The 15,243-nt window shown below is 39.7% G+C and overlaps 1 protein-coding gene across 3 annotated transcripts; it reads right to left on the bottom strand.

The window, feature by feature from the left end:
- Window positions 1-1,373: 1,373 nt before the first annotated feature.
- On the bottom strand, window positions 1,374-5,495 carry LOC139301167 (adenosine receptor A2b-like). 3 transcript variants are annotated; one of them, XM_070924482.1, is made up of 4 exons: window positions 5,299-5,495; window positions 5,026-5,157; window positions 2,979-3,082; window positions 1,374-2,558 (listed from the first exon to the last, which is right to left on the bottom strand). In XM_070924482.1, exons 1-4 carry the CDS (start codon window positions 5,493-5,495, stop codon window positions 1,594-1,596), a joined length of 1,398 nt encoding a protein of 465 aa, XP_070780583.1. In that variant the 3' UTR covers window positions 1,374-1,593. The 3 variants fall into 3 exon arrangements, with proteins under 3 accessions (XP_070780583.1, XP_070780585.1, XP_070780584.1); XM_070924484.1 differs by having other exon boundaries at window positions 1,374-2,533; window positions 2,975-3,082; XM_070924483.1 differs by having other exon boundaries at window positions 1,374-2,567; window positions 2,970-3,082.
- Between the last annotated feature and the right edge of the window lie 9,748 nt (window positions 5,496-15,243).

A 15,243-nucleotide genomic window follows, 5' to 3' on the forward strand; every position in this document is an offset into this window, starting at 1 on the left:
CACTGAAGCGAGGTCTATCCACTAGATATTGGTCACCAAAAGTTTTATGTATGTTATGGGTCCTTGTCACTGTATCAGCCTGAGAGGCCATAAAGAGAATCAAACATTGATGTTGCTTCAGAAACTGTGTTTTAGAGTCTCTGCTAATTTGCTTGTTCTTTCTAAAAACATTTGCATGCCGATATCATGCTTCCCATATAGTAGTTTATGACTGAATGGCATATTATAAAGAGGCCCACTGGGGGCAGATTCAGCGGCTGCTATGGCATGCATCTTCCGCAGTCTCTTCTTTATTTGTGGGGGATTTTTTATTGTCTTGAAATGACTCAGACTTGTATCACCCACAACCACATCATTTTCATACTCTTTATCTCGTGCTTATCAAAATAGCACAAAAAAACAAACCATAAAAATGAAATGGCTTCATCCAGACCACAAAGTGTAATATACAACTGATATGAGTACTTTTTGAATAAACATACATGAGGTAGATACATACCCATGTATGTTTATTCTCGGAGACATGTCTCTGGGATTGCATTAAGGCACATAAATGTTCCTTAATGCAGGTCTCTCCCACAATGGAGGGTATTTTTAATGAGGAAAGAGAAAGCATAATGGCATAATAAAAGACATCATCAAATGAACCCTCATTTGATTTCCATTGCATTAGGCTCATTGACTGGCGTCAGCAGCCAGGCTACTCTGTAAACACCTCCTGCTGGGTAGTCTGTGGTCATGTGTATGTACTTTACGTGTGTGTGTGTGTGTGTGTGTGTGTGTGTGTGTGTGTGTGTGTGTGTGTGTGTATAAATGTGTTTTTCAAGCTGTCTATTTGAGCAAGCCTGACTCAGAAAGTAGCCACACTACAGGCATATGGAGTGATATTTGAATAGGTCAAACAGGCTCTTTGTTTTGGATGGTTGGTAACTGGCCTTTATACATCGGGTGTTTTTTGATGCATATGTCACATAGCTGTTCAACTGGCAACGGCCACGTGTTGCCTGGCAGTAATCAAATCACTGATCAAACTAGCAGCACCAAATGTTCTGTAGCTATCCATCACTTTGATAGATGACTTCTTAACAGATCTTTACACAAGGGATGTGTAAATGCCTTATGTTTACCTTCAAATATAGTTTTCCCCAAGTTGTCATGGTTATGGTTCATTTAGACCATTAGTTACAGCTCTTATAGGACATACATTTTTCATCTATAGCCGTATGGAGTAGACATTTGTAGGCACGTATAGCTAGGTTCATGGTAAGACTGTTCATTATTAACCGGGGCGACTTGAAGTCATTCATTTTTGTAGCAGAAAGTGACCTCAGCTGATGACAAACAGTAAGTACTTAAGACTTTTAATTCTCCAGTGAGTAAAAACAACACAGATGACCATTACAAAAGTTGACCTGATGCATTTAACATTTAAAAAAAAAATGCAGTTAGAGAATTAAAAAGTTGAAAGACTCTTAAAAACGTATTGCAAGATACAGTACAGCTGAGAAAGCATTGTTTTCTGCACATTAAGATGCACCTTGTTTAAAAGACAAAAGGACACACTACCATAGACGTTATACCTAAATATCTTTTTCATGAGACTTCTGTAAGCTCTCTTGAGCGAACACACTCAGTCTGTTTTAGGGAGAGAGCCTGAACATTCACAAAAGCAATGCAACTTCCACTGTCTTTCACCTCCAAGATATCTGTTGTTCCCCTCAGATATATGACGGACTCTACTCCATCCTGAGCAGCAAATGGCTGCTGTTCCACTGCTGAACTGGTGCCACCCTTTATTTGGTGTCCGTTGGGTATGTAGCTTCTCGGTGCAGCGTCTAACTTTGATGTCCAATGGGAAGAGGCTTCATGAACAGCTTTTGGTGGAGTTCGGTCAGGACTGGGGTTCAGGACGTAGCTATTCACTATTGTGCCGCATGATGAACCCTCTTTACTGATACGGGAGGAAGTCCGCATGATACTGCTGCTCCCAACACCTCTGCCATCACCACTCGCAACCCCAAACTCATGTCCATCCCTCTGCCCCAGGATGTGCTGATACAGGATCCTCCGAAAGGTTTGTCTGAACTCTCGTATGCGATAAGCATAGATGAAGGGATTCACAACAGAGTTAGCATGGGAGAGGATGATGGCAATGTTCAACACCCAGACATGTGGGCGCTTACAGTCCTGACACAGGTAGTTGAAACAGTTGATGATGTGCAGCGGAAGCCAACACAGAGCAAACAAACCTACAATGATGGCCAGCGATTTGGCAGCATGCACTTCCTTCTGCAGGGTTGAGCGAGATGCACTCGATGTTGAGGTTATTTCTCCGGGAGCAGGTGTGTGTGCAACTTTGAGCCCCATCAGCCGGAGCTGGTGCCGTGCGGCCATGAAGATGTGGGCATAGACGACCAGCATGACCAGCAGGGGCACCAGCACACAGCCGAAGAAATTGAAGTAGACCATGTAGTCCATGGTAACCACTCCTTCAAACAGGCACTCGGTCAGGCCTTCAGGGCATCTGTTGCTGCTAGCGGTGGTGGTGGTGTTCCATCCTGCACAACAGAGCCATTTTTATCTTTTAACAATGTCAACCGAATGCATTTGAAAGAATTCTATACTGTAAAACATTTTTCATAGAATTATGGCCAGTTAATGTGCATGGTTTGGCAGTAAGAATCACTTAACTGAATTGAAACCTGTGTGAAAATACCAGATGCATTTCCTCTAATTGTCAGTATTGAAGTGAATTTGAGCACTTTTCTTTAGATCTATGTTCTAGTAATGGGGCTTAAAGCAGGGTATGTTTGGAGATGTGTTTTCTCTGGCTTTAAACAACTTGCAATGAAACAAATCAACATTATCAAACCATCTCCTCAGGAACCAATGAACAATGTAACAGATGCCTCACATTTATGTTTTTCTACAGACTTCAGTAAGAACACTTGTGAAAGTGTACATTTAAATTTGCCCACCTCTGTTCCAGCCCAGCATCGGTGTCAAACCGATGCCGACTGAGAGAACCCAGCACAGTGTGATGATGCCCTTTGCCCTCTCCCCTGTCACCAGGCTGTTGTACCTGAAAGGTTGAGCAGAGCACAATAATACATTACGGCTTGTTGTTTGATCTAATCTAAGTGTGATAATATTCCTCTGAGGCAAAGTCAATATTTGGCGATTTAAATGAGGACAAAATGGTTGTGCATTCATTCCTACATGCTTTATTTATTTAATAAGCCACAGCAAGATTTGTTATTGTTGCATTACTGGCTTTATCCACTTACAGTAATCTGACCAGTACCCTCTCCAGTATTTAAAGACACACCACACAAAAAGTGTTTATTTAAATATCTAAATCCACTCTGATTTTGCAAAGGTCTGTTAACAACACAAAGCTTTTTATGCCAGTGCATCTGACAGCTTTGGCTGGCAAAATTACCTTCCTTCCTTCCATGTTAGAAGACGGAGGAGTAGGCGTGGTTTGAAATCGCTTGCTGTGTTGTTTGCATGACTCTGGTGCATAAATCTGCAATATAGAGCATTTCCTTCCTAAAATGTAATTTCCTGGCATACTTCTTTCTAACATCAAGTTCTGACGTCAAGAAGAAGCCCTGGAGAATTTGTTATTGACTCGGGTCATGTGAGGGTTTCTGAGCAATGACGTGAAATACAATAATGACAAATATTAATATCAGATCATTTGCTGTACCACCATGGGTGAAATGACGAGGACAAAGATGAAGATGTAAGCTTTACTATACACTGTTCTGATGGCTTGTAACTTAACTCTGGTTCTTGGATTCAGAGAACCTATTGACATTGGGACAATTTGGACATTTATTTTACAATTCAACCAAGATTATGTTAACTTAAAATAGCTTTATGTTCTAATATTTAAGTTTGCTTTTTTCTTTCAAAACTCACACAAGGACAAAAAATCTTCTGATACGTAATTCTAATCTATCAAGAATACTTGCAGACACAGTCATGTGAAAGAAGGCCAGACGACTGGACAAGACCAACTTGCATTGCAACATTTCAGTGTCCTCTTTTCATAATTATTATCGCTACATCCTCAATTTATTAGGTATTTTTGAAGATTGTGTAAACATGTAGGCAGTATTAATGTGCACATTGCTTCATACAGACATAACATAAATAAAAATAGAAAATCAGCATGAATAACCACAGTATTCTTGGTATTAGTATTATCAGTATTCACCTACAGCCATTGTCCCATGTGACTGAGAACTTTCATGGCCAGGGTGGCAGCCAGTAGGCTATATTAAGCTTCCTACAAAACTCTGATGAATTATTAGCTCTCTGGTCTTTGGTGCCAGGGTTGTGGCACCAGTGTGAGCACACAAACACAACCAGAAGCCGTTATGCAACTGCTCATGCAAATGCATCACCTGCTGTGGCTTACTCGATGAAATATCCTCCCATGACAGGAGTAAAGAATGCAGCTGTGACTAAACAGCAGTGACTTTGGTTGCACACACATGAGAACAATATGAGTCAATGTGTGTGTGTCAAAATACTTACAGAAAGAATGAACAAGGTACCTTGTTGACAGATGCAAAACAAGTGGGCCATTTTAAAGAAATAGTATTTGAATTGTGTTGATTTAAATGCAGGAAAATGATCAAAGCCTTCAGCAGGTTTCCCTCCAACAGCAACACAACAGTAACCCAATAATAGCCTGTGGTGACGTATATCTATGTCCGCCCTCTGCCGGCCAGATTAGCCCTGATTGAATAAGATCTCTCTATAATTCAATGTGTTTTGTAACACCACTGCATTTGCGCTTTGGACGCTCTGGTGTTTAAAGGTTTAACCACACTCCTCTGACTTGAGTGCCAGGTGTGAAAAGAGCATCATGTTCTAAATGTGCAAGAGGCAACACTTCCAACAGCGAAAAACACAATATTCGTTCATTTCAATCACAAAATGCAGCTCATATCCCAGAAAGATTTGGACAGTTCCAGTTTTCAGCACAGTGACTTTTTTGTTTCCCCTCACCTGAGTGGGTTCTTGATAGCGATGTAACGGTCAACAGCGATGGCCAGCAGGCTGAAGATGGAGCTCTGGGTGAGTATGAGGACGAAGCAGGCAATGAACAGGCAGCCGAAGAAGTCGGCACAGAAGCCGGTACTGATGTTGATTTGCAAGAAAACATCACAGGTGTGAAAAGACATTAAAAAAAAACTCAATATTACATTCTTACAAATCTAGCAAAGCAATAAAGTCTATAAAAAAGAGGATTAAGATATGATATAACAAACGTAATGATACCTAATTGTGATGGCAAAGGGAATCGCCAGCAGCCCCACAGCAATATCAGCCACTGCCAGTGACACCACAAAGAAGTTGGTGATGCTCTGCAGGTTGGAGTTGAGGCAGACGGCCCAGCAGACCAGGATGTTCCCAGCCACAGCCAGGCATGCGATCACCAGCTCCAGGCCAATATAGACCATGTCATTCTTCAGCATGGTTATTTTTTCCTCTTTTTTGCTTTCTTTGCGCTTTCATCCCACAGACTCAGCCACTTGGCGTGTTTTTAGACAAAATACCTGCTTGCCAAACCGCATGGTGTGACTTAAGGGAAGAGTGAATGTGTCACGGGAGGACAGCCAAGGCAGGAAGTTCCCACCACAAACATCATTCGTACCTTTTACTGTCACACACACTATATGTCAGTCTTCCTCTTTGTCTCTGCAACAAGTCTGTGTCTCCTTTGCGTTCAGCTTGATAAACTTTGTCACTGACGGCAGCAGAATATTGAAGAGGAAGCGTCTGGGAGTTTTGCCCGACGGCTGCCAAATTAAGAGCAGTGGTCTGGGGAGAGAGAAAGGGAGAGAGAGCACAATCTCAGTGGTATAGCCTGTACAAACAAATTGCAGGTTACCACACTGACAAACACACATACAGGGGTCAGAAAAGCCATCTATCTCTGGAAGACAGGGGGACAGTTTGTTTTCCATACAGGGCCAAAGCAGACAGTCCAACAATGCACCTTTTATTTTAGGAAAAAGTTTCCCGAAACCCTTCCACACACTAATCATTCCCGCCACTGACATGCTTTCCCCCAAAATCACTGATAATTACACAAAATAAAGCAATACGTTTCAAAGCCATTGTGCCAATGCTGGAACACATTGTTAAGCTATCTTTGTTGCAGGTTTTTTTCAAGGTATTTTGCTAAATTCCTTTATATTGCAAGCAGATTAGGATATATTATTACAACGAGTGGCAGTCAGATAACCTTCACAAAGGAGGAGCCTGAATGAAATGTAGGCCAAGTTATTCAGTTTACTGGGATACAAGAAAGACAGAAAGAAACACAGACAGGTTTCCAGATCATGTCAGATAATAACAACCAAGGCTGCATTGATATTGTAGATTCATTAGTGCATCATTATTTATTTTCTCTCCTGCAGTTAGAAATAATTGAAATTATCTTTGAAGTACAGCATAGAAGGAAAGTTGTTGTGGAAGTTTGTGTAGAAAGCTGGCATGAATGAAGTTTAGAAATGTGCCTGTTAGCTTAGCTAAACAATAGTGGGCTTAGCATTTGATGTGCTATTTCCATTCACATTCTTCGTAGTATCAACCAGGGCTGGTACGACCCAACACGCTTAGTCACTTTTCTGCCTAGAGTTGGTACCACTCTTATGTCTGTGGATTAATATGGAGATAGAGCCGGGAGGTGTTTAGCTTAGCTTAGCATAAAGAGCAGAAGCAGGGGGAAACAGACTCTGGCTCCGTCCAAAGATTTGCCTTGTAGCACAGTTAAAACCTCACTCATTATTTTTTATCTCATTTGTTTAATCCACACACAAACTAATATGTAAAAAACATTAAATTGGCTACCTCTGTTGTCGGTCCTTTAATCTAAATCACATGAAAAACACGAATAAGTGTATTTCCAAAAATATTGAACTATTCCTTCAAGGGACCCTGATCAAAAATGTTTGTTTTTGTTATGCATTTATGTAAAACAAATACTATACTTTTATTTTTCAAACTCTTAAATAATGATATATCAGCTTTAAAAATACAATATTGGTCAGGCTATAGCACCAACATTAACATTAGGGCTGTCACCTTTACTATATGACACGTGTTTCATCCTGTAGGTTGAAACACAAAAACATACATATAAAACCTGCTTTTTTTCTTATGAATTGAGAGAGAAAGCACAGAGCAGACATGTGTTGAAGGTGAAAGTTATAGGGGGAAAAGAAAGATTTGTAAATATGACCTAGTTCCTGCCAAGGTCTATACAGTGAGTAAGATTTGACAAGATAAGATTCAACAAGATTGAATGTACGGCAAACAAATGATTCTGTGACAACAAAGGGGAAAGTTGGTTACTAGGAGCACTTATGTCAGCATATCTCAGAGAATAGGAATTCCCGATCCAACCTTCACCCATTCACACTGTTTTTCATCACAGTTTTTTTTTTATCCATAGATTACAGTGACAATAATATTAATTATTAAATTAGCTAAAAGATAAGTTTCAATTCAGTTTAATTCAGTTGGGGGATTCCCCATTGAGTAATATCAAACCAAAAAACATTTTGGGGATATAAACTCATATTTCCCTTCATAGTTCTGCTAAAATTTGCTGTAAAAGTTATTGCTTTAGATTTCCAACTATAGTAACACGTTCCTGTCTGGATAAGCCTTGTACATGATTAGAAAGAGATATTTTATGTATGCTGCTATGTACTTCTCAGTTAAACTGTCCTCACTTGTACTGTATAAGAAGAAAGACCCTAACTGCACTTCAGTGTCCTTACATGGAAATGCAAAGAAAAAAAACAATCATTTGCTTCTCTTCCACACGTTCCCACACATAGTTCTTTCATTAATCTACCTCTCTTGGCCACATACAACCCTGTAGCTCGACCAGCAGTGATCCTGATTGGAAGCACATCGGACCAAAGTCCTACTTTTCTTCTATTGTTTTGCTGAAACTTTCTCAAAGGCCAAAGGAATTTAAAAACCAGGGTTTATCCAGCGTGTTTGGAAAGCTACAGCTATAGAAAATTGTCCAGAGGCTGCAAATGTTTCTGTACCTGCACAAGAAAAGTAATTCTTCAAAGTTAAAGTGAAAAAACTTACAAAGCTTTCACCAATTGCTGGAGTGTATAGGCTATAACATAAGCCATCACATGGTGAGCATTCCTGTTTAAGCTTCATCCAGTTGGCTGCTTTGGCAAAGACTACTCCCCATTATTATGAGCATGGCGATATGTGCCTAGAGGCCTTGGAGGAAGTGATAAGAAAATGCACATCCTGCTGAAGGGGGATCTGTCTCTGCCCTGTCAATCAATGGACCAGTTTAGCTCCACCAAAGTCAAAGGAAAACAAAAAGAAAAGCAGCTGTATTACAAGTGGTGAAAGCACTGTGTATGTGTAACTAATGAGGGAGGTACTGGCATCATATTGTGAACCCTTGATAGCAGGAACAGATAGAACAACAGAGACATAAACATGATCTGAGCCAATACTGTACAATCACTGTAGGGCAAGTTAATGTCCCATGATGGAAAAAAGACTTCAGCACTGATCCCACGCAAGTGTTCATCTCCATTTATCAGCTTTACACTGAGATAAATAGCCAATACACACATCATAAATGTAGCTACTCAGTAGTTACAGTAAGCTTATTCTTAATCTATTTTTTTTTTTTAAGTTCATCTCAGTAACAAATTTAATTAATTTCCATAAAAACTAATAACCTATAAAACTCGTTACAGATTATGGGAAAACATCTGATAAACTGTTAATACTAACATCAGCTGACAAACATATTTAGATCATAAACCTCCATTTTCTTACCTTATTGAGAGAAAGTGTGAAAATAACAAGTCTTTCCACCCAATCAACGTGTTTAGATGATCACTGGTGGCTGGCAGCGCACACTAAAGAGCAAAAGAACACAATAAACTGATGCGTGTAACAAAGCAAACTTCATGGTAGTGAAATCCCCTGACGCGGTGCCGCTGCTCTTGTTCGGTTTGTCAGGAGACGTTTCAAGATGCGCACTGTGACGCTGCAACAGGAAAAAGTGCGGCCGCAGGCGAGCCGCCTCTCGCTCTCTCTCTCTCTCTCGCTCTCTCTCTCTCTCTCGAGTGTGTGTGTGTGTGTGTGTGAGTGTGTTGAGGGGGTCTTCTGGTAAACAGTGACGTATTGACGAATGGAAATAACCAATGACAACAGGGTGGGTTGCGGCAGAATATAAAAGTGAAAGGGACAGACAATAAAATAAAATACAGTCAAGATAGATTAAATAACATTTGATAAATCTGTTATATACTCTGAGTTTCACATAATAGAAAGGTCAGCCATAAGAGCGCGAGAAAGCCCCTTCCAATCCACGTGCACACCCTCCACCACACACCCTGTTCGATGAGGCGGTGCGTAAAAGTGCGCACACAAAGGGGAGGATTGTAAACTGCTTGTATGCTGAAAGATTAAGCGCTGAAATTCACTCTACTTCTGGGTTACATCTCTCTTTTTGTTGTTCTCTTTCTTTGTTTTGTGCTCTCAGAAAAAGATATTTCCAATGGCACAGGCCTACTTGGAACCACTGAGATCCTCGGATCTCATCTCTGTCTAACTGGTTAAGACCCATTTACACAACTTTGAGCAGTGCATTGCTAATAAATGATGAACAAAACTAGAGAAGTTTTGTTTACACTCATATTTCCTATGACTGTCGGGTTTACGCATTGACAAGAGTGACGCTGCAGTTCATGTCAGCATGAGACTTACTGTTTATCAGTCAGACCCATGACAAGACACTTCTAAACATGACTCTCCAAGTACAGGCAAAGATGTTCTGGGTAAAACACCCATTGGATGGAAAACCCAAAGAAGGCCTCCTGCCGAAAGTGTTGACTCCTCTTTCATGTCGACAGGATTAGAATTGACAAAGGGAATAAGGTATCTACCCAAAACACAAATATCTGGAGCCACGGTCAGGCAGCAATAAGTTAAAGTGGTCATACAGTATGTCCAGTTCTTTGCTCTAAATTAACGGCAGCTGTTGTGTCTTCAGTCATTAGACAATGCCACATTTTGAGATGGAAGAAGAGAAGAAAGAAAGAATTATGTAAATCCCCAAAGTCATATTGATATTTTAGGCATCTTCCAAACAGCATCATGACATAAATGCAAATACTGTGCAGGATTTACCGACACTGCAGCACTGCATCACGGATGGGACCGAAGAAGTGTCAGTGTTTGCTGCGGTGGATCACAATCTTGTTCCCTATGAAGATTCCGTGTTCCCAAACATGGCTTACCATTTATCCAGCCTGTGAAATACAATTTCATCCTTTAGGATATTTGCCAAGTATGACCACAGATCTTTCAACACACCCAAACCCCCATGTCCTACCAGATGGCTTCCAGGATAAAAGCAGTGAGACTGTTACTGGTCAGAGATAGCTTCAACTGGCCTTTGTAAAGTGCTCCTGCTGCTTCTTGTGGAAGAGCTGCAACCTCCTGATTTGCATTCTGCAGGAAAAAAACGGGTACTGTTGAGACTTTCTGCCAGACATTTGGTGGGTTAAAGCAGACCCATGAATCTTTCACTGAACAGCAGCTACAGTCACCACAAGTGAAAATGATGACAGTAAAAGCAAAAAGGTGGAATGAGCCCTTTTGTCTCGTACTGAATCACTTCACAGGAGGATTTGAAGAAGTGTTGTTATTCCAGCACCCATCAAAACCAGTACGAAGGGCAGAAAAAACTGATCCTGACTCAGTAAGTTAAAGAACCTTAGCTATGCCTTCATAAATGAAGGTGAAGGTATGGATAGACACAATCACCACCAACATCTTCAAAATCCAGCTTCCTGAGGCCACCGTGAGACCTGCAATACCTGAGATCAACCAATAGGAGTCCCTGTTAGTCTTTTCTTTTCTGTCCCTGCTGTTGTCCTCCACTCGACTTTACATTATGCAGTAAAATGATGCACTCTATAAAACTCTCACCTGGCGTATTTTTCTAGTTGTGTACATCTACACTTTCAATGAAACACACAAAGACTCCTAAGTGTTGTAAAATACAAACTACAATTATGTCCACCCACAATGCCCTCCCCGCCATTAATGGGCTACATCACGTCAATCGTCACAGCTTCGCACACCTCATGACTACGACTATCCATCATTCATTGTAGCCAATGTTTGCATGCTTATGTAAATTAAATGAAGCATGCAAAGCTACAGGCAATTCTATATATTTAGAGTAATTTCAATTCGTCATCATTATTGATTGTCTTTCAAATGCACCCGGAGTCTTGCTGCTTAGCTAATATAATGTTTTCACTTTTTATAATGGATATAGATGAAGAATCACACGAACACGTAAACGATTGATTGTATTCATGCTGAATCCATGCTGTCATAGTGTTTGTCAGTTTGTCATGTTGTTAAGGACTGTGGGTGTTGGGATTTGTTCTCTGTGGGACTCTTTTTCCAGGTTTCCTCAGGAAAAGACATGATAGGTGACAAGTGGTTCAGCTGAAGTATGTCAGAGTTTTCTCCAGAAAAGCTTCCAGGTACAGCCTTACTCTCTAATTAAAAAAAGAAAACCAAACATGTCATTCTATGTAGATACAAGGAGATTTTATTTAACATTTTTGTGTACAAACATAGGCTGCAAATGCCTTCCAAACATGTTTGCCCTCAGAATACAGTATTCCTTTTTACAGTTCTACTAGCAGAACATTGAATATTGAACAGGAACAAGAGTCAAAAAATCGAGGAAGGTAAAAAGAAAGAAAGTGTTCGTGGTTGGTCAGCAAGTCTCATCCTCAGCTTCCTCAGCTATCGGTGGAATAAAACAAAACTAGCTTTTTTTTCCAAAGGTTAAAGTAGTCTAATTCAATGTCAGCTTGGTGTCATAGAAGTGGCAGCAGAGGGCCATTTGAAAGAAGTAACTATTGTATGGACATGTAGTGATAATTACCAGGGTCATGTACAATAAATGGAAGAGATTTGTAACTTTCATATAGAGCAATATGTTCCATATCTTCAGGCTATTCCACAGAAAAAAATTAAACCATTTTTGTTGTATTTACTTCTTCATGTACAGAACTAGGGGACTGAGGTTATGGAGGGTACATGCAGTTACACTGACAATCAACAGACCAAAACAATGCAGATTTTAGAGCAATATAAGACTCTTTTCTCCTCTACCACATACTGACAGCTTGGCTTTTTTTTCAAAGAGACTAGAGGTGTGCCAGCTCAATCCTTAACGATCATACGTCAGTGGACGCCACAATAAATTAAACGGAAACCAAATAATGTACTCTCTAGTATAATACATATTATACACAAGTGAGGGAAGTTTGAGTTATGTAAACTCACAAAGTCTACCTTTGAAACTGACAAGAACCTGCACCTGCTATTCAGTTATCTTAGTCAGATAGCTAAACAATCACAGTGGCCAGTCTGTTGTACAACACGAGTAACTACAGAGATGAGCCGGACGATGCATGAGTAGGGGGTTAAAAGATGTTGTACACAGTGGTTGTGATTCTGGGACAAAATAGGGCCAAACTGTTGTAACTTTAACAGGATGTTCGATAAACAGACTGTAACATAACATTTTCCCAAAGAAAGCACACCATATAAAGACCATTTGTCTAACATTAATTTAGCTTTAGATGATATTATATCATAAATAAATAGCTCCAGTAGACCTTCTCATACCAAACAGGGGCAAAGCATAAATAAATAAGAATGAAAGGCAGTAAAAAGAGCTAAAACTTTAAGAGCTAACACAAGGACACGGGCAAGAAGTTCTGTCCTTTGCCCCATTAAGATTGACTTCAACACGTTTGAATTACAGCATCACAAGTCAGATGAAGGTGGCAAGTAGAGTGGGCATGTACAGTAATGAGCTAAGACCATGCTTAAGTTTTAAGGTCCTGTCTTAGTCTTTAGGAGATGAAAGGTGTGTGGCTGTTCTCAGCAAAGGCAACAGGAGACTGAGCAATGCTTCCACTGTCAGCGTCTCCACTGACGTTTAGAGTACCACAGGCGCTAAACAAACAAAAAAAAGTGTCGAGGCACGATAGGGTAGAGTCGTGTAGGCAATCGGGATTTGTTATAAAGGTGACGGGAGAATGAACGAACGGTGGATTCATTCTGTCTCACATCCTTAAATATTGACGATGAAACAATGTGTGCATGCTACAGTGGGCCAAAAGTACATAATGGCAGTAAAAAGAAAAAGTTAAACATTGTTATTTATGGGGTTGATACAATGATGGTGTGTTATATATATTATCATGTGCAAAGTGAGTCTAAATGTCTTAACATTTTAGAGAGTTTGATATGTATTAAAAAAAACATTTACGTTAAAAACGTAACATTTGTAACTAATAACATTTATTCATGTATGCCCCTATGTTATCTTTAGCATGGACACGACCACACACAAGCCCTTATCAGATCCACTAAACTGGTCAATTGATTTTAGCTTTATGCCTAAGATGTATATGGGAAACCAACCTTGACAATTACCCTTAAAGGATAGGTTCACATGTCTACTTTGTGCCCATATGAACATTGAAACATTCATCCTGCTCATACTGGCCATTAAGAGATCCCTTCCTAAAGCAATTCCAGTGTAAGTGAATGTGCTACGTATTCAAAAGTTTATCCAAAATTTTTATTAACTTTTCTATTTTGACAGTATTTTCACACTGAGCAGCAGTAAAGTTGTTGTAACAAAAAGAGGAAATCCTAGAAGGATTGGAACTTGTATCACTTGATCTGATGAACTCCGACACAGAACAAGTGCTGTGGCTTTCGTTCCTCATCACTACCATTGCAAACATGCTAGGGAGGGATCTTTTGGCCAGTATGCACAGGAGGAAGGATTACAGCAAGAAAAACCTATTTCAATATTCATGTGGCATCCTGACTATTGTTTCGAGACAAACTTGAAAAATGGTGACGCTGTCCTTTAAATTGGCCAGAAAAGGACATGGTGTAATAATGTAAACCAGATACTTATTATCAAGTTATCAAGTTATTATCGAGTTATCAACATCCCAAAGTCTATGGTGACACATTTGTGAACAGGACAGCAATAAAAAGACCAAAATGAAAAAAAAAACAATAAAACATGCCTGCATGTTAAATCAAAGACACAAATTAAACTGAGAAATACGTAATTTTAGAATTAACAAAATATCTGAAGAGGCTTCCTTTAAATTGGCCATTGACTCGGACAAATTCAGGCTGAACGGGATGAAGATCAGTTAAAGGGACAAAGACTTATTAGGACATTTTGCCATATGCATGAGACAAATAAAAAAAAAAGATGTCAGGAGAAGATGAAACAAAATAATATTCCTTCATTAACACCAACAGATATGCTCTTCAATGGACATTGATTCTGGGTGCTCAGGTCACTTGAATTGTAATACAGTAGTTCTAACATTGCATGAGTGCACTTCTGCAGCCACAGATTAAATGGTACAAAAAGAGACAATGTCATATGTCTGTGTGTGTGTGTGTGTGTGTGTGTGTGTGTGTGCTGTACTATGACATTGCATAATGTCTACAATAGACAGGCGCGGGTCTCCGGATGTGAGATGTCCTGCTGAGGAACACCCAGCAGTTCAAAGAGCTTGTGCCTTTTCCACAGCAGCATACAGTATGTAACTACAATGTGTGTGTGTTACCTTCATAATAATATCTAAATGAAGAACTGATAGGCTGGACAGAACAGCTGAGCAGTTTCTATAAGAACAAGGCTAAATCCTGCTTATTTACTGCAAGACTCGAAGTCAAGGCTAAGACCTACCACTTTCTTAATCAAACAGAAACAAAAAGTTCACATAGAAAAACAAACTGATTTCTCCCCCCCAAAATAAATTACAATAATAGCAACAATGATTATACTGTTAAACCAAAAGAAAAAAAATACAACTTTAAGATTATGTACATACTGTATCTGTAAATACAACTGCTTCCTTTTCTCCTAGAAACGAACAAAACAACATATTAATTTGGCAAGACGTCCCATGTTACAATAAGAAGGACATGTCGTCAGCAAAGATATGAACACAGACGATTCCTATGTTAGAAAATATATTGCTTCCTGGATATTTAAGCTGAAGACTACCTTGAGACACCAATGACACAAATAGAGGAAACTTGCTCTTATGATCGGAAAAAACGCAGGCAGTCAGA

This window comes from Enoplosus armatus, chromosome 18 (assembly GCF_043641665.1).
Source record: "Enoplosus armatus isolate fEnoArm2 chromosome 18, fEnoArm2.hap1, whole genome shotgun sequence".
NCBI lineage: Eukaryota > Metazoa > Chordata > Actinopteri > Centrarchiformes > Enoplosidae > Enoplosus > Enoplosus armatus.